Source organism: Ursus maritimus, unplaced genomic scaffold (genome assembly GCF_017311325.1).
Source record: "Ursus maritimus isolate PB19 unplaced genomic scaffold, ASM1731132v1 scaffold_11, whole genome shotgun sequence".
Classification (NCBI taxonomy): domain Eukaryota; kingdom Metazoa; phylum Chordata; class Mammalia; order Carnivora; family Ursidae; genus Ursus; species Ursus maritimus.
The window spans coordinates 64067943-64088409 of record NW_024423453.1 but is presented as its reverse complement, the minus strand read 5'-3'; the positions used below and the strand labels follow the sequence as shown (position 1 = coordinate 64088409).

The 20467-nt window shown below is 39.3% G+C and overlaps 1 protein-coding gene across 1 annotated transcript in view; it reads right to left on the bottom strand.

Moving 5' to 3' along the window:
* Nucleotides 1-20467, bottom strand: part of KIF13B (kinesin family member 13B) — a 190482-nt gene that overhangs the window by 49494 nt on the left and 120521 nt on the right. The window contains exons 23-32 of the mRNA XM_040626464.1: nucleotides 18821-18978; nucleotides 17486-17618; nucleotides 13259-13405; nucleotides 12604-12633; nucleotides 10969-11068; nucleotides 10268-10394; nucleotides 9447-9502; nucleotides 7706-7830; nucleotides 6277-6453; nucleotides 3466-3558 (exon numbers count right to left, since the gene is read on the bottom strand). Coding sequence (XP_040482398.1) covers nucleotides 3466-3558; nucleotides 6277-6453; nucleotides 7706-7830; nucleotides 9447-9502; nucleotides 10268-10394; nucleotides 10969-11068; nucleotides 12604-12633; nucleotides 13259-13405; nucleotides 17486-17618; nucleotides 18821-18978 — 1146 coding nt within the window. The remainder of the gene's footprint in view (nucleotides 1-3465; nucleotides 3559-6276; nucleotides 6454-7705; nucleotides 7831-9446; nucleotides 9503-10267; nucleotides 10395-10968; nucleotides 11069-12603; nucleotides 12634-13258; nucleotides 13406-17485; nucleotides 17619-18820; nucleotides 18979-20467) is intronic.

Genomic DNA, 20467 nt, shown 5'->3' with positions numbered 1-20467 from the left:
CTCAAAATGCATTTTCCCACAGAAATCATGGTATAAATGGCGGTTAGATCAACTTGCAAGGTTAAACACAGTGCCACTGAAACACAGCACATTCTCAGTAAAACCGTCCCCTGCTGTATTCCTACTGCAAACCAAAATGTTATGGGTTAGAAAGGACTTGGTGGAAATAGCTGGAAAAACAACTGCCACCACAATACTTCAGAAATACATCACCAAGGGGCAAGAGACAGGAATGAGAAGCTGGGGTCCAAACAACACCGGTAGGACGCAGACACAGGAGGGTAGGAAAGAGAGTAGGGCGGCTTTCAACCCTTTCACTCGGCAGCCAACCACGAACTATACATTCGACATGTGGCAGCTTCTAAAATTGGTCTCAATCCTCAATTCCGGAGTGACAGAGGCCAGAGGTGGTGTAGCACCCACCAAGAAGAAAAGTATCTAGGTAAATTCTCGCTCACTGTGCTTTCCCACAGAGCCCATCCCTGCTCCTCTGGTGGGAGGCCCATGCATATAAATGGGATACTCACAAGTCAAGGAGGGCCGTTGTTAGTGCATTTAATCATGTCAAGCTAGCTTGGCTCATGACAAATTACTCTTCTCAGAGAAAATCTGATACTTTATTTACTTGTGAATTTGTTATAATAATGTCAAAAACTACAAAATATATAGCCATATGCCACTGCACCTTAAGATGCCATCAACTTTAAGAAAAAAAAAAACCAACACATTATTTTATATACCACTAAGGAGAAAAAAAAAAACTCTGCCAATTAATTTTAAGATATCGATTATAAGACACAACCTAACATCAAAAGTATTTTTAAAAATTTAAATGAGCTTTAGAACAGATAAAATATGGAAGAATTTGGGAGGTGGCTTAAGTTCACAAAACTTCTACCTCCTACAGTGATTCATTTGGGCTTTTAATAACCCTGAAAAGAAGCAATTATCCTCATTTTATAGATGAGAAAAGAGGAAGGCCACATAATTGGCAAAAAAGGCAAGATTTGAACTTGGAAGGAATACTCTACCAGGAGTCAAGAGACCTAAATTCTAATCTTGCCTTTTTTGCCAATTATGTGGCTTTCCTCTTTCCGCAGCTATAAAATGAGGATGATTGTTTCTTCCTTCTACCTCTCAACACAGAACACTTTTTGGTGTCTGAAAGGAATAGATATTATCCTGATTTTGTAAGAAAGGGAAACTTGAGTTTTATAGAAATGTATACATTTATGTTACCCACACCCCTATCAAAATACAAAAACGTTTCCATTACCTCAGAAAGTTCACTTACAGCCTTCATAGTCAATCCCTACCCTTTCCCAAGCCAGGGTCAGCTCTTTCACCACAGATTAGTTTCACCTGTGTTAGAATTTCACGTAAATGGAATCATACTCTTTCGTGTCTAGCTTCTTTCACACAGCATAATGATTCTGAGATTCATTCAAGAACTTCATTTCTTGGTATAGCTAAGTGATATTCCACACTATGGATATACCACAACTTCCTTATCTATCCACCCACTGATGGATGTTTGGGTTGTTTGCAGTTTTAATTTACTCTGGATTAAGCTTCTATGAGTGTTTGTGTACACATCTCCATGGACACACACAGTCACTTCTCTTGGGTAAGCACCCAGAGGTGGAATGACTGGGTCCTGGGGTAGAAAAAGGGGAAACCATCTCCTGCTCTCTGGCCTATCATCAGTTCTTTCCGACACCAAGCTCTCAGAGCTACTGTAACAGCGAAGACAAAGAACTTTTTAAGGATTTTTCATGATAAACCTCGCTCCTCAAGGAATCTTTTCATTTTGTTTTTAAATAAAAAATAAACTAAGTGCAGTCCTTTCATTGTTGAGTTTTAAGTCTTCAGGGCTTGATAATATGAAAAAAGCCACTTGCCAACTTAGATGTCTAGCTAATTATTAACAGGTAGCCCAATCATGGGAGGCTATATGCTTATCTCTCAGCTGATCCCCTCCCCACATTTCCTCCCTTTGAAAATCATATCACCCAGAGAATAAAAGCACTTTTAAAGAGGAGAAAGAATCTACAATCAGGAAGGGATGAGACAGGAGGGGAAGGAAGATGAGAGAAATGGAAAAATGGGAGTTCACTACAGAGGTCACTGTTTCTCAACTGCATTCAAACCATTTATAGAGTTAAGATATGAAACAGCCAGAAAGGCACATAAAACATTCAGACGCAGAGAATAAATAGTAAGTCTCTAGCTGAGCATCTAAGTAGACAAAGAGTAATCTACTACAGACCCAAGATTTTGCAGCTAGTCTGCAACAGACCTGGTTTTTAAATGTTCAACGGGCTCCAAATTAAATAGTTAAACAGCTAATATTTACTGTGGAAGTCTAACACTTTGAAGATCCAGTACAAGGTTTCTTGCAGTACAAGAAATCTAAAACAAAGCTGAAGTACTGTGTAATCTTTTCAGTCTTCCAAATCTCTGTACTAAAATATATTTTGTCCACCTACTGCTCAAACACTCAACAGAATCAACAACGTCCAGCCCTCAAAAATGAAGAGAATGATGCAGATATGGACGGCGTGGTTAGCAGGGAGTGTTCGCTCCCAGCGCACGTCCCCACTTCTCCGCTCGCAAGGGAAGTACAATCTGCATCTCCTCACTCACTCCTCGATCTGAGAGAGTGAGTGTCACAGAAGGAACTGCTCTTCTCTCTTCTCCAGGGTCTTTTTCTTAGAACCCCTTTCCCCTAGCCGTGTAAGGAAGGCCTCCATTACCAGCTGTGCCGCGGTGCAGGAGAATACAGCTGGGAGTAAATATCAGGAAGCATATACATAACCACAGCATGCAGCAAGCTTCCATTGGGGGTGTATTTTAAACTCCATGTGTTTATGACGGTCTCAGTTCAGAAAGAGAAATAAGGAGAAGAAAATAATAATAGGAACTATAATAATGGCAATCACAACCGACTGCTTAGCGTGTGCACAACGACTTGTATACAGCATCTCATTTAATCCCTAAAAACAACCCTGTACAGAAGCTATCACTAACCCAATTTAATAAATGAAAACATTTAGGCTCCAAGTAACTTACCAACTTCACCTCACAAAGAGGTGACAAAATATCCGTGTGATTCCAAAATGAAAGCCTGAATCTCTATTTTGTGCTCTGTTGCCTCCCTTTGAGGGTGACAATATTGCTACCTTATGGCTACTAGGAGTAAAAAGGAGGGTTGTCTTCTAGGAGTGTTGATTTGCTAAAAGGAACTTCTTCTTTAACAAAATACTAAAACCAGAACCTTTAAAGCCACAAATACATTTTACTATGAGTAACAATAAGATTAGGAAATTTCCTCTACAAATCTATAGCATTTGCCCAAATACACAATTTCATTGACTCTGCATTTCTTAGGTAGGTGACTTTCAGGGAGTTAGCTCTTTTTACATGTTTATTTTTAGTAAACTCAAACTTCATACGATCCTTCACCTCTGGAATATTGGAGACAATTTCAAAAGTCACTCCACAGCCAGGAATAGAACTTCGATGTGACATCTTTTTAAGGAGACTCTGGGCAAAACCCTGGAGAAAAACAAAACAGAAAGATACAGTTTCCTACCTCAAAAACTGAGTTTTCATTAACAAAGAGACAGCACAAAGGGTACTGCATTCATTCTAACCAAAAAGAAACAGCATCTTTCCAGTATGAGCAAGCTGAAATCCACATCACTAAATACAGGCTCTTCAACTTCGCCGCAGCACACAAAACCGATTTATTAGGTTCCTGCGACGTGACAGGTCCTATACTCAACATATGAAGAATATACACCCCAAACTCTGGAAACCTGACACCAGTCATCTGGTTCAGCTCTACCTAAAGGCAACAGAAAGAAGACTGTTGACTTCGACACAATAAAGTGACCTTCTAAGATGTGAGCGAGGACTGGTGACCCTTACACTTTTTTTTCCCTCCAGTACAATGGACATCTTGCAGCATGAATATTGACAAGTTCAGGCATTAAATTCTTGACCAAAGCAGGATCGTTATGAAGAATGATTTCAGAGTGCATGGTCATTGTTTATGCTGACTGTGCTCTTTGCACAGTTAAGAATGGAACTGTTGAATTAATGCATAGATGACTCATTTGAAGATGCTAAGACTGAACACCCTGTAGAGGCTGAAGAGAGCAGGGATGAGCGCAGAATACAATTGGGGAACAAAGATACGAGAGAATTGTAAACCAACATCCAGCCTTTTCCCTCATGCAAAAGGGAAGTAGGAAATCTGTGAAAACCTCCAAAGAAAATAGAAAAATCAAGCCATTTGGTCTCAGAAGTACCTATTTTCACAAACCCACTTAATAATAATTTCTTTCCTATTCAGTGATCTTTACTTTTTTAAAAGACTGTAGCTCTTAGAATGTAAAGAGACCACTGACTGCAGCCCTTCACTCTCTTGTCTTGAGCCTTGCCATGGTGCTGAGCCACTGCCCATTCCACTGGTCTGGGAACAGCTACACCTTTTTTTTAACGGGAGGAGTGGGGAGGTGCGGGTGCTGTTGTTACCTTACCTTTTGTTTTCTTTCTGTATGGAACTATTGAAGCTGATGTGCATATATTAGCATCATAAGGAAGTCCCTGTTCTTGCCATAAAGAAGCAATTTTTAGGACTGAAGTCTCTGAAATTGGGAGGGAAACTGGCATGTCCTAAAATACTATTATATCATTATCAATTTGATAGTATCACGTCATTTCAACCAGGGAAAAAGAGGTGGCAACTTCTTGTTGCTATAATAAAAAATTAAAAAGAAATGGAAACCAAGCCCCTCCCAAAAAACAACAACAAAAAAAACCCATCAGAAGAAGCCTGGTGACTGCACGACGTACCCTTTCTGTTAAGGATTCTGTGGGGCTGGTGGCTGTAACAGGTCAGTCTCAGTGCCTGGCAAGCAGAATCTCTAGCTCAGGAATGGCAAAGAACTCTTCAAAATGCTCCTCAAGAGCAACACGTCTTTTTCAATCCCTTAAAGACTTCCGAGAAAAGAGAGCCAGAGAAAAGAGTGAACGGGAGACACACCACATACGTCTACAGCTAACCTGATGACCTGGATTTTACTGATGCTGGATTGCCAAGCTAAAGAGCTGCAATTTTAACAGCATTACCACCAGTCTTCATTTCAAAGATTGATATCAATGTGACATTTAGAACTAAAGATTAATTTTTAGGGGTGGAGATTACATCTAGGACTCTGTCAGCCGTGACTGTGCTCTTTTAAATGAAAAGATTTCTTTTCATCTGTCCTGGTTTTAGTCAGTGTATCAAGAAGGCCTCAAAAAAAAGTAAGCATCCCTAGAATGAGCCTCCCAAATCCTATATTTGCCAAGCCAATGACAGAAATAGTTTATGTTCTTCCCTAGAAGTTTCCTACTAAACCCAGTCATACGGCACAAGGTCCCTCATAATCCAGCTGCAACTGTGTGGACAGCCAGGGCCCCGGCCTCTGCGGCACACACTGCCTGTCACACTCTGCCACTCGAGGTCCGAGCCTGCCCTGCCCTGTCCTTCCTCACTACCTCTGCACGGAACATACCATTTCTTCCTCCGTCGCCTGCCAGACTCCCCGTCTGTGAAGGAGCGGCTGGTGTACTTACCCCCTCCCCACTCTGAAACCTTCTCGGACTTGCTCGGTGTGAGTTCTCATTGCTTCGCCTGCAGTCTTCCCACACCTGGGGAGCACCTGCTTTCCAGCACTATCCCAACAGAGGCATCACCAGTTTATTCAGCTACACATGGCCAATGGACACAAGCCGTTTGAAGATGCAGACTAATTCTCACTCATCTTGCTACACAAAAGCTCGACAGAGTACACTCTCCAAATATATGAGCCCACGAATTAGCAGAGATGACGGAGAGGAAAGAAAGAAGTGCAAAGCAGAGGATGGGTCCAAACAACAGCTAATCTGCAAAGAACAGTCACATCTTGTGAGACCCAAATGGTCTTTCCAAATGGAAAGTCAAAAACAAACACTGAGAACTTCGCTTTGACGGGGCTCTGGGGCATCCAAAAGAATGGCTTTCATTTGCGACTACGTAACAAGAAAGACTCATTGCAATAACTGAATACTGTCTAGGAGAAGTCAGGCCGGCAGGTGCCGGGAATGAAGCAGGCACGGTTACACGACAGCAGCAGTCGAGCTGAAGAGAAAAACTCAATGCTTCACAGGGGCTGTGTGAACGGGAGGCCAGAGCAATCATTCGCGGCCCTAAAGTCAGTTCTTCAACTGGGATTAATGACTCACCTGCCGGCCGTGAACATGGACACAAATTCGTTTCCGAAGCACCAACTGCATGTCAGCCGGATGGCTGAGCTGGACAGTCACCCGCACGATCAGATACACGCGCTCATCCGCTGGGGTGCCTTTACTGAGCTGGGGACAGCTGTGCACGGCAGAGTCCCAAGAGGCTTCTGCTCTCACCTGCCGAGACAGAAAGAACATACTTTTCCCTCTCCTCCTGAACACAAAAAAGCTTCACAAGGAAACAGCTTGGCTTGGCTGAGGTTGGACGTCCTGGTCAGCATGGAAGATCTACTAGAACTGGCCTCAGAGACTCCGGGATGGGAGGATGTGGCCTCCATCACTCTAGTCTGGGCAGTAAGAGGATAATGTTCCCGGCTGGCTGGTTTTTAAAATGTTTTAATTTTGAAAAATGCTCAAACATAAAGGAGAGATGTGAATTCAGGACAATCAATTCCTGTGTTATCTTCCATCTAGAATCATTAGCTGTTAATATTTTGCCACTTTTCCATTGTCTTTCTCATAACTCATACAAACGCAGAATTGTTTGCTGAACCACTTTAGAGTAAGTTACAGACCTGTAACTCTACCTGCCTAAATACACTAGCAAGTACCTTCTAAGAGCAAGAACATCCTCTGACTTAACCATAGGACAAGTATATTCAGGAAATTTAACACTGATGTGATACTATTCCATAATACATAGTCCATATTCAAATCTTTCAACTGTTCTGATCCAGGACCACTAACTGCATTTAGGTGCCATGCCCCTTTAGTCTACTTTAATCTGGAATGGTTCTCCAGCCCTTCTTTGTTACTTAAGATACTGACAGGCCCACTGTTGTACAGAATGCATCACAGTTGGGTGTGCTGGCTTTTCCCCTACTAGTGAAGTTTTGTATCTTAGGAATACCACTAAGGGATGATGTGCCCTTCAAAGCATCCCATCAGCTCTCCTTGCTTAAACTACTTTTTCATTTTTCCAATATACTCAAAACTAGGAAGCCCCACTGTACACCCATCACCCAGATTCAAACATTATCAAGATTTTGCCATACTGCCTTCATCTATTCTTTTTTTCTCTTCTTAAAAAGTCTTTACTAAAGAATTTCAAAGCAAACCCCAAACACTGCGTCATTTTCCCTGTATGTACTTCAGTAGCATCTCCCCAGAGAGGGGACCACTGCTGGGCTGAACTATGAATACGAACAGAGATCCTTTACCAGCAGGGGAAGTAAAATGGTCAGTGGACATAATCTGACCATCCACTCCTTCTGGAAGGGGTTCTGCTCTTTCTGGAAGTCATAATGAAAGGCTTTCATTTATATTTCTTGAGGAATGTAAGCATCAAAATGATTACACTGCCGACTGTTTCAAAAGACACATGAAAAGGTTAAAGAAACTACTTTTCATCCGATTTTCCCTAGTTTACCTCTCCATCGTGCTGTTTTACAATCTGTAGTTCAAAGAACTCATCCTCTTCTTCACCGGTGAGGGTAGCATCCCATCCACCAGCTTCTGGGTCATCAAGATTATCCTGGGAGCTGAAATCATCAGCTAAAAGCAAAGAAGTTCCATTAAATCAGAGATCGTTTTAAAGGATAACCCCTACCCGCTAAATTTCAATATGCTTAGTATTAAAATTCTACTGCCTCAAATTTCATTTGCTTTTGGCTCTAAAATCTTACATGACATGGAAGAGGACCATTAAACAGTTCACAGTTCTTAGAGATGGATAGACTCTCAAGAAATTATCTTATCCAATCTCCTACCTTTATGCCTTATTTTACATGGAAGGCAAATGAAGCCAAGATACCCAAGAGGTTACTCAAGGTCAGCCCATAAATGTTAATGATAGGATTATAACCCAAATTCCGCATCTTTTAGTGCATTGAAGAAATGAGAAGCGAGAGTGATTCCAATTATCTGACAGTTAAGTTCAACAAAAGAATCAATTGGCTACATGAGCCAGAAACTTGGAGGGTTGCCCCTTGGCCCTTTAGTTATTTAGTTCTAAGTCTGGCCCTCCCAACCCCCTATCCATCTTAAGCTTGTGAGTAGCCATCAAAAGTATCTTTCTAGTATGTGGGCTTGTGTGGATCAAGAATGGGCATCGGGCTGCACAAGTTCCTGATCGTTTCTTGGGATGTCCGTACAAACGGGTCTTCTATAAGCTTATTCTCTTCCACTCTTACCCTCCTCCACACGTGCACATGCACACACGAGCACCTCACCTGTCTAGGAACCTAACATAAGGATAGGCCTGAGTAAGCCTCAGCCTCCAAGACACCAGAGAACAATAAGATAGGATAGAGAGCTGTGGCAAAACACCGAAACCCTCTCAGGTGGACAGACAGTAAAGTATTATTTGCTAACTCTGTGTCCATATAATAATTTTCCGTATGTCTAAATAAGCTAAGCAGTATAAGATGCTAAATACCTCAGTTATTATAACTCCCTTTCAGCTAGGTGGAAGAAAACCACTGAGGACATCCAAGCTTGCCTATTTAGGACAGTTAAATTGTAATACACCAGTTTTTTTGCAGATGTTTTAGGAATTTAACTGCTGATTTTTACCTTATTTTTAGCTCTTTAATCTACTTTTTCATTTTTATTTTCCCTCCTTGGACAGAGTAAATGTAAAATGTAGCCACATCCAAACTATTTTACATGAAGGAGAAAAAAGTCAGAAAAAAAGGGCAGTTTCTCATAAATAAGCAACGTAGGAAAGAAGGGCCTAAGAACTTACAGAAAAAGTGAGAAATTTATTAGATAGTGCTAAGAAAACACAGATAAAAGAAAGCATGCTACATAAGCGTCACTAGTTATTAGTCCTTTCCAGAGAGAAGTCTCTTCCTAAGAATTAAAGAAGACAATACTCCCAGTGCAGGAAAACACCTGCTACTTCATCCTAACACGATGAGGAGAACAAAGCACGCACACACATACCAGTCACGGACACGCCAGGAGGAAACGTACCTGCTACGCAGCAAACTATTATTCTTACAGAAAATTCATTCCTTGTCAAGTGTCTGCGTCCCTCAGCACACATAAAATAGACCCTAACCTTAGGCTTACAGAATTGCTTCACTGCAAACTTTGTTAGAATCTAAGTGTGACTCGGACACTAATTTGTCAGAGGTTAAGCCTTCAGAAAGCACCTCCTAACTTACCATTTAAATCAAGGAATATAACAGGAATGTGTGTTTCCATCCCAGGAACTGGGGTCCTAAAACATAATGAAAAATAGCATCTCAAATAAAGCAGACTTTCTCAGCAGAATGTACTTTGAGACACAGTGTTAACCCACAGTGAGAAGTATTACAGGTCAAGCCAATAATAACTGTGGGTGTTGTGTTTTTGTCATAATTTCACATCAGAGATGCCCCAAAGACTTACCTGTAACTGCCACTTCTTTTAATTGGTGCTCTCGTTTATAAGTATCATATGTTCTGATACTAGAATTCAGTCTTATAAAATACATCTACCTGTTTATAATTGAAGCTCTGTTTAAAGTTACTTTTTTCTTAAAAAATTATATACTTAAGGGCCCCATATGGCTTAATTTACTATTTTTAATTTCTATAAAGTGGCACAGAACATTTGCTGACAGTACAGTTTAAGCCAGCACCAAAACCAAAAACTCCTGGAGCTGCAATTTTATTATGACCGAATGGTCTTTTAAGGGAATGACCCAAGTAATTAACATATTAACTTTTTTTCTTAATGCTAAGTGCAGTGGTATTAAATATTGATTTAGATTCTCAGAAATCTTAATTATTTGGGCCAATAACAATATTATTTAATAAAACACAGTTTTAGGCCACAGTTATTCCGACTCATGAAAATAATTTAACACTTCCTCTAATTCAAACTTTTTTCCACTATGCTGTGATGAGTCTTCCATTAATTGGAACAGAGGCAGAATTCATACAGAGAGCAGGCGGCTCAGTGAGCATCTGGAACATCCGAAGACACGTGGCAGCATTCATACCATTCTGCCGGGGCCCCTGGAATGCCGCTGCCAGCGGAGGGGACCATGACTGCATTCCGCTCCTCGGTCAGAGTCAGCCTCATCTCTAGAAGTTGAGCTTCACGGTCGGCATCATCCTCTGTTTTATCTAGAATAGCAGGAATGAGGATCAAATACAAATTTCTCGCTTGATTTACACTTTTGTCCTGCAAATCAATAGGATTTGCCTGTATTTCAGGTACTGGTTGGTAAGGGTTCACCGAAAACTTACTACTTCCTTACTTAGTGATAAAAAAAAAATCACAGTAAAAAATGAACTGTAAGCTAAAGATGTTGGTGTACTCTTACAGAAAGGCCATCTTTGGTTCATGGAAGGCCAACATGGACCAGCACATGAACAATTTCTCCCAGAGTTAGAGGATTCAAGTGCTTTCAGAGAAGAAATCAAGAACGTTAGCACCCTCCTTAATTTATTTTTGAAGGGCAGTGTTTACATACTGTATTTTCTCTCTTCGTTGGGGATGGGGGAGACCTATAGAAAGATATCATTATAGTTAAATAAATGTTACTATGAAAGGATATGACACAAATAAGTAACATTCCTATGCTCTTGCCATCCCCATTACTGATGTATTCATCTACTTCTAATCTATATGGCTGCAAATGGAAATGAACTACACACAGATTGGGGGGAAAGGAAATATTCAACTAGCTTTTCCTACCATGTTTACTGACAAGCTTCTGCAGTTGTTGATCTAAGTACTCCTGACGTTTTGTTAATGCATTTAGCCATTTTCTACGCAGTCTCTCTAAATCCCGATCCTGGAAGAAAACAAGGGAAATTATGGCAAATAAAACGTCATGACATTTGAAAACCAATGCTCCATCTACCTTACTCTAAGGCTTCAAAAATATAAAGTATTATACTCAATCTCTTTATTACCACTACTAGTTGACTCCAATCATTATTCAGAACAGAAAGTTCCAGAAATCAAAGCACTGCTGTTCTGGAACAAGACAGCTTCTGAAAGGGCATTCTCTAATATCTAGAACCAGTTTTATTTCTATTGGTTCAAGGGGCAGAACTCCAAGTAACTAATATCTACGATGTCCCTCTGCTAGATAAAAATCATAAATACTTGAGCACCTGACCGGCTGTCAGAAGAGCATGTGACTCCTGCTCCTGGGGTCATGAGTTCGAGCCCCACACTGAATGTACATATTACCAAAACAATAATAATAATAATAATAATAATAATAATAAGTAAACTTTAAAAAATCACAAATACTACTCAATAATCTTCAATTCTATGTCCCTGGGAACTATCATAAGAATTCCTCAAATTTCTTAACTTGTTTCAGCCTTCAACATGTTTCACTAGTCTCCACAAACAACATGTAAATGCTTCTCTCCCTTGTTTCCTATGGAGGGATTTTTGGAGAGGAGAGGGGGCGTTATCAACAGACTAAGAACTCTACCAGTCAACACCTGACTGTATACCAATCTTGCCTCATTTCCTTTCATAATAAAGTTAACAAGACTGGGTAGATGAGTGGAATGCTGAGGATACAGTGTGTATCTGGATTTCACTAAGGCACTTAACCAAATAGCTCATGACATTCTTGTAGACAAGATGGAGAAATGTGTAATGAATCTACTTGAATGAAATCATAAATGACTGAAATATCACATCCAAAGAACAGTGATTAATGGAATAATGTCAGCTTAAAAGAAGTCTCTATTGTTGTGCCATAGGACTCTGTATTTAACCCTATCTGATCCAATATTTTTATCAGGCACTTATAGGAAGGCAGACATTTTTATCAAATTAGAATGATGCAAAACCAGGAGAGTGACTACACTGGATGACATAATCAGGATCCAAAGAGCTCTGACAGTCCTAAACAATGACTAGCAAGACTAACAAGATAGAACTTGACAGACATAAACAAAATCTTGCAGGAGATTAGGAAGAGGGGAGGCAGGCAAAGCCAAACCTGTGTAACTCGTGGAAGTGGGGAAGGGAGACCTGGTTCAGAAGATAGAAAATACCTAAGCAGCGTGGCTTGACTGAGGCTCAGTATGAGACAGCTCTTACAGGGAAAAGGGTGGGTGACCTCTCAAGGAGAGAAAGAGGGCAAGGAAAAGGATCTGGAGAAATGGATCTGTACAGATAACAGTCACAAATGATTTCCTACACCGAAGTCTACGAAACTCTGTTTTAATTTGAGAAAAAGCAGTATTTGATTCAGAATTAATTGTGTAGTTATTAAATAACAGTATGACAAGACTCAGGAATGTGTGATTCACCACTGGAATCAAGCTCATCTGATGAGGCCAACAGGTGCTTCCTTACCTGGTAGCTGTCCATGTCCTCCTCCTCCTCCTAAAAGAAAAGATATATTACTCATACCTAAAACAATTATTTTTCCACGAATCAGGCTATGCTCAACAACCAGACTCTTTTCCCATACTTTATACTTTCTAATTTAATTGAATATACTATTTCATCTCCCACCTACGCTCACTCTCAGTTTTACAGTTTTCAGGAAGTTGGAGTTAAACCTTAAGCTTCTCATAGGAAAGTGAAGAACACTCATTTGACCTTTTCAGGAACCAGTACAATACTTTCCCTGCTGGGTTTATAGTCCCACTCCCCAGGAGAAATCAAACACCTGCTGGCAAATAGTCTTTACAAGCCAGTAGGGGGTTTCTGCCGAGGGTGTGGGTGATGGAGGAAGTTAATCACTAGTAGGCGACTGAGGAATTTCTAGAGACTGCCACGCCTTAACCCTCAGTTTGCCATGTATCAGGGCAAAACCAACAGTCTGATGCAGGTGCAGTGATTCCTCACTGAAATGCAATACAGTAAAAAAGAAAAAAGAAAAAAGAAGACATCAAAGGAAAAACTGAAAGAATTGTTCATGGAAGGCAGTTTTCTGGCAGGTTCCAAAAGACTCTCTTATCTTGTTGGGTCTTTCAACAAGAACATAACTGGCACAGAAACTTACATGAAAGGTCTCATGAGTCTTGGGGGATCTGAGCGTTCTAACTTTTACACATCCAATGCCAACAGACAATATACATTCTTCCATCAGTGGTAAAGTCCCAGATTCCTGCACAGACTTCACCTCCACTTGGACTCGCCGGGACTGTCCCTGCAGCACAAGCAATTTTTCTTAAAATCAGTTTAATTTCTAAAAATTTGGTTCAGAGAGACCCCTACAGGCTGATGTTGAGAAAGCGTTTAACTTTGGAGACAATTGTCTCACCGTATCTTAAAAGTTAAGTAGTAAACTACAAATTGAAAAACTAATCAGGAAAAATAATTTATCTTTTCAGCAAGTAGAAAGACACAGAATATATGTGGCTTGCATATTTCTTCAATAAAAAGAAACATTAAGAGAAAACATTCTAACAAAGGAAATGCAAAAAAGCAAGGGATAATATAAACTGTTCAACTCACTTATAATCAAATAAATACAAATTAAAATAAGCACAATACACCCTTTATTTTCACTTACTAAACTAGCGATTATCTTTTAAGAAGGCAATTTCTGACCGCCGAGAGTTTGTCAGGCAATTACATACATCGTTGGTGAGAATATAAACTGTTGCAAAGCGTCCTGCAAGGCAATCTGCCTTAAAAATGTAAGTATCCCTTGACCCAGCAATTCAACTTTCTAGGAATCTGTTCTCCGTAAATAATCATATATTTTATAAGGAATCTTAAAATAATGTTAAGAATAACAAAAAACTAGACACAAATATATATGTAATATTAACAACTGTTCAAACTGTAGTGTATATAATAAAATATTAGTCATTAAAACATACATGATATATTAAGTTACCACGAATATGGTTGGGGCACCTGGTGGCTCAGTCCGTTAAGCATCCAACTCTCGATCTCATGATCTCTGGGTCATGAGATCGAGTCCTTCATGGGGATCCATACTGCGTGTGGAGTCTGCTTAAGATTCTCACATTCCCTCTCCCTCTGGCCCTCCCCCATTCTCTCTTTCTCAGTCTCTCAAAAAAAAAAAAAAAAGTATGGTAAATAATGTTAACCAGACTTTAAAAAAAAAAAAGATGATCAAACCCAATATATATATATATATATATATATACACACACATACAGGATGATCTACTTTTAAAAATAAGCAGAGTCAGAAATAAGAATGATGACCACTATCCTGGATTCACTGTTCTAATCCCAAATAATTTAAAACCATGCGGCAAAATGAAGAATTGCGCACGTACATTTTCATAATAAATACAATGTGACCCGGTACGTTTACAATGAAGTAGGATTTTAAAAGAAGATTCCCCATATTCCCAAATCACTGACTTCAAAGTCAGTTTGTAAGTTTCAAGGATGTAAAACAGAATTTGAACAATGGAATCTGAACGTACAATTTCAAGTCAGTTACTCTTCCCCTCTTCCATCAGATTTTAATTCCCAAGAGCTCCCTGTTATCAGGGAAATCAATTTAGGCAATGATTAATCAGAAGGCTAGATTTGAAGAGATGGGTTACAGACGTCTTTTGATTTAATATTTTCCAAGGACTATGTATCAGATATCTTGTGGAAAGAGTACCTCAGAAAACATTTTAATTGTCTAAAATAGTTTAGTCCATTTCAGTTAGCTACATTTTGCTTGTTTACTTTGCCTGAAACAGAAAGTGCGCTCACACTGGGAGGGTGAGGCAGAGGCACTGTGGGGGGAGGGTTCAAGGTCGGCACAGGGAAGAAAAGGAGGGAAAGATCCAGAACAGCCTGTTGCCCCACTGAAAAGCTTTAAGCTGTATCCTTGGACTCACAGACTGAACTTCCTGTAACTGCTAATATTTGAGCATTTTTTAACTACAAAACCAACACTTTTATATGGTGAACCTAATCAGTCCTCCTCTGCTGTTTTTCCGTTGAAGAACAGCAGTTCTTGTCTTGAAAGATTTTAATTCAAATGAGCCTACCATCCAAGTCCCTCTATGAACGAGCCACGCACGCTCCTATCAGCTCCTCTATTACTGCTTTCCTGGTCTTCCTACATGTTACGTTCTCCCCAGACTTACCTAATCCCAACCACTGCATCTTTATTCTTGCTGCTTACGTATGAAAAAAAGCCTTTACACTATCGGTTCAGCCTCGAGGTCAAGACCCACACCCTTCAAAAAAAACCTTTCCTGATGAACTCAACTCATCTTTGAACACTTTTAGTAAAGGCTGTCAGAAATAAGACAAATACTTATATATTCTATTTATACTAAGCCACAGAAAATTAACTGGTCTTGCCTTCCAGGCAACGAATTCAGAGGCTTCCAAAGAAGATATATATATAGCTTTAACAGATGTTCAGAAAAAGATGTTTTTCACACCCTTAAGAATCCTATTTTATGTATATATCTGATGCTATAGTTTAATTTCTTTTTCCTTTTAGTTCTTTGCCCATACATGAATGAATTTGCTAAAATTCATTTGCTGGGGTCAGAGAACAAGTGCTTATCACCTTCCCCCTTCTAAAACATTCAGAAACTTAAATATATAAGCAAACTTTCTTTTTCCTTTAACTTTTTCTCATATTCTGCTGTGAATGATTTCAACATTCATTTTCAAAAGCTATTCTAATATTTTACCATTGTTCTAAAGTACAGAAACTATCACGGGATACGATTTTCTACTAAATGTTGAATTAATGTAAAGTATAGCAAAAAAAAAGGGGGGGTATTTCCAAATGTTCTATGTAAATTCTGTTAAGGTATTTTCTCTTTAGCTGGCAGCATAGACACTTTATAGTGACAATCCGCCCAGGGTTAAGTGACAATTCCCACCTATTTCTCTGCTGTATTGATTTCTGGCAGGCGTTCGTATCTACTCAGTTGCATTTATTTAACACCTCCTGCAGTATCATACAAAGATATTTGGTCTTTGTCCTCAGGTCCTGGCAGAGAGCTCCTAAAACTCTCAGAACTTCCTGAGTCATAATGATTATAGGTGCATCTTCTAATGACGCAACTTTAAATCTGGCGATTGTTGGTAGGTCCCCAGATAGCTTGAAGAAGGGGGCTGGTAGCCAGAAAGACCCCCCAAAAAAACAAAAAAAAACAAGCCTTGATTAAAAGTTGGAACTGTCAGCCCTACCCTAAGATCTCTGTACAGAGCAGAGAAGGGATGGAGATGGAGTTAATCACCCACGGCCAAAGCTTTCATCAGTTATCCTACGTAATGAACATCCATTAAGAGCCTACAAACAGTGAGGTGCAGTGAGCTTCCTGGTTGGGGACAAATCAAGGTGGTGGGAAAGTGGCACACCCAGAGAGGACACAGACACTCCTTAGCCCTCCTCCCATACTTGGTCCCATGCATCTCCTCCACTGGGCTATTTCTGAGTCATATTCTTTATTTAAAAAGACTGGAAACAGTAAGTAGAGGGGAGGAGAGCTGGGCAAACCCCTGAATTTGTAGCTAAGTTGGATAGAACTGAGGACCCAATACTCGAAACTGGCATCTGAAATGAAGGCCATCTTGTGCTTAAGTTTGAGCCCTTAAACCTCTGGCGTCTGATACTAACTTCGGGTGGTTAGGGTCAAAACCGAATTGCGTTGTGGGACACCCAGTTGGTGCCTGCAGAGAATCAAGGAATTGGCTGGTGCCAGTAGGAAAAGAACCCTTTCACCTCCCAAGTACCAAGCACTGTGCTTCATATACAGTATCTCTAAACCTCACACCAGCCCTACAAAGTGGGTGTAATCATCACACCTCCACTTTATACCTAAGGAAAAGTTCTGCGAGGTTACTAAACTTGCTCACAGATTTAGGGCTAGGCCATGGGAGACCAGAACTGAACCCTAGCTTGCTTTAGACTGTGAAGTGCTTGTTCTTTCTGCCATGTCACACTGCTTCTCCTTGTCTTTAGAAATATTCAAATGCTGCGTGATATGTTTCTATTGTTTCCTGCAATTCAATTCTAAGTCATTATTTAAAGCTTATCTTTTTGGTTACTTAAACCTAAGAGAAGCTGGTTTTAAAATATTATAATTAACAATATTTTTTTTAAATGAACGAAAACAGACATGAAATAGGAGACAATTTTAATACAAAAAATGGACTTGGCCAGTCTAGATTTCATTATCACTGATCTGACATTTCTGCTAATAGGAATCCAATACTAAGCTTTATGGTGCCAAAGAATTTAATGTTAACATCCAGAATGATAACTTTCACAATTTTGTTACCTGCCGGAGTTGAAAGATTCCTCCTGTTGGCACATCCTTTGCAGAAATTACTTCTACAGGGCAGTATTCGCCATTCTCATTCTGTTCCAAGATTTGGACCCAGAATTCCACTTTTCTGGTAACTTCACTCCATCTAGAAAATAGTTGAAGTTCTTGGAAAATCATACATTTTCTATTTCAATACAGGCAGCTTAGGATCCTTCACATGAAAACTAACAATGATAATGACCTCCAAACAGAATAACTCAGTAGAATGACCTGCAGTTCAGTGAGTAATATACAAATATATACTAGCAAATATAATTAAACCAAAATTAAACAAATTTAACATCAGAACTAGAAATGGTTTCTTCATTTCATTCAAAAAGGTATAATTATGGGGCGCCTGGGTGGCACAGCGGTTAAGCGTCTGCCTTCGGCTCAGGGCGTGATCCCGGCGTTATGGGATCAAGCCCCACATCAGGCTCCTCCGCTATGAGCCTGCTTCTTCCTCTCCCACTCCCCCTGCTTGTGTTCCTTCTCTCGCTGGCTGTCTCTATCTCTGTTGAATAAATAAATAAAATCTTTAAAAAAAAAAAAACAAAAACAAAAACAAAAAAACAAAAAAAAAAACAAAAAGGTATAATTACAAATCTACTTCAAAATGGTTATTCAAAAATCTAAATATGGTAATCAGAGGTCCAGAAGCAAGTACAGTGATTATCTTGACCTAGATAAAGGTAATGATACATATGCTTGATTAAGTAACTTGACAAGACTCTTCGCTCAGATTAATAACAGAATCAAGAAAAAAACTTAATTCTAATTAAGGATTTGCTAAAACATTCTAAAAGTAAAACAAGAAAAAAGAAAATCTGGTTCTCTTCTATAATAAGATGGAAAGCATGAATACATGCTCTTTCAGTCATTCCCTTTTAACTCTTCTTTTTAAAATCCTGGTACAAATAAGCCTGCCTCCTTCCATGACTGATGGCATTTCAAAAGAACTTTGCACTAGAGAAAAAATAAGTAAAACCTGAATTCTAGAGTATATCTTGATCCACTCTCCCTACAGTTGCTTAATTAGAAGTAATTCAGAACGATAAGCAACTATTCTCCAAAAATTCATTCACTCTTTATTCTTAACTAACTACACATTTAACGTCTCTTCCATCACTCTTCAAAGTTCACTCCTGTAAGGAAGTTTAAGTGTGCTATAAATACACTGAAAACAATAGCATCTATCCCTAGAATACTGGTAATGCTCAGGAAAGGGCTACCTTTATAAATGGCAGTATTAATCTCTTGCAATTCTTTAAAATTAAAAATGGAATCAGAAGGATATCTAAAATTCACCTGTCCCGAAGACTACGTGTTTTTGCTTGGATAATCCCCAGATCCCACAGGGCTGGGTTTTTCCGAGGATCGTTCATTTTATGGCCATATACTTCAATTGCCAATGCCCCTTCTGAAAGATGCTCAATGAAGTCTTCGGTAATGTTAACAGAAAACTCCTGAGAGAAAAAAATTACAGAAGAGGAAGTACTTCCTGGTAACCTTATGATTACTTATACCCACCAGTATATACCTACTTCATGGATAAGAGAAATGAAAAAAAAATGTTTTAGTTATTGAACAGAATTGTCATCTAACACGCGTAATGAATGCTCAGATGGTCTAAGGTTCTTGACTTTAAACCTAACTATAAATCTCATTTTTTAAAAAATACTTCTCACCTTGAAAATCAATTGTGAAAGACCAGCATTGTATTCTATTTTGTTAACAGTATTTGGGACGCTATTTTTAAAGTATTAATAATTATATTAAGAATTCCAACGATGATCTACAATGTCTTGATATAAAAGTTATTAGATGCAGTAAGGTAGCAGTGTGTTAGAATAACAATTTTTCCTAGCTTTTAGGAAGCTAATTATCTCTAATAACAGGAGAGTAAGGAAATAAATAATGATCATCAGTGCAAAAAAATCACCTAATTTTTAAAAATTCTCCCAATCTGTCCATCTTTACAAATATATATGACAGCATTTTACAGTAATTATTAAACTCTAGAACAGTTTATTGTAAAAAGTCACAGAATCCACACTATCTCTCCATCTTTAAAACACTAAAGGTATTTCTATGTTTTAAAAGAGACCCCTCCCTTGAAAAAAATGAGATGGATTAACTGTGGTACAGTAAAAAAAAAAAAAGAAAGAAAGAAAGAAAGGAAAAAAGAAAGAAACTAGAGTCTGACTATCCTGGCTCTTCTAATTACTAGCCATAGGTAAACTGACCTCTGAAGTGGCTGCTTCTGCTGAAACAAAAAAATACTATCATCAAATACAACTGTGATAACGATCACATGAAAGAATAATATAAAGTGCTTAGCAGAGCACTGGTGTTCAATAAAGTTCATTCTTGTCTCTTTTCTATCTTCACTTTCTCTAAAACACCAGTTTCTTAAACTTTTTAGATGACAATTTCTCCAGTACGTAATATAAAACATGGGTTCCTTTAAGAAGGGTATATATAGTTGACCCTTGAACAATGCAGGGATAACAGGCACCAAACCCCCATGCAGTCAAAAATCCACATATTACTTTTGACTCCCCAAAAACTTAACTACTAATAGCCTACTGTTGACTAGAAAGCCTTCCTGGTAACATAAATAGTTGATTAACACATATTTTGTATGTTACGTATATTATATACTGTATTCTTACAATAAAGTAAGCTAAGGAAAAGAAAATGTTATTAAGAAAACCAAAAGGCGGGGCACCTGGGTGGCTCGGTCGTTAAGCATCTGCCACATCGGGCTCCCTGCTCTGCTGGGAGCCTGCTTCTTCCTCTCCCACTCCCCCTGCTTGAGCTCCCTCTCTCGCTGGCTGTCTCTCTGTCAAATAAATAAATAAAATCTTGGGGTGCCTGGGTGGCACAGCAGTTAAGCGTCTGCCTTTGGCTCAGGGCGTGATCGTGGCGTTATGGGATCGAGCCCCACATCAG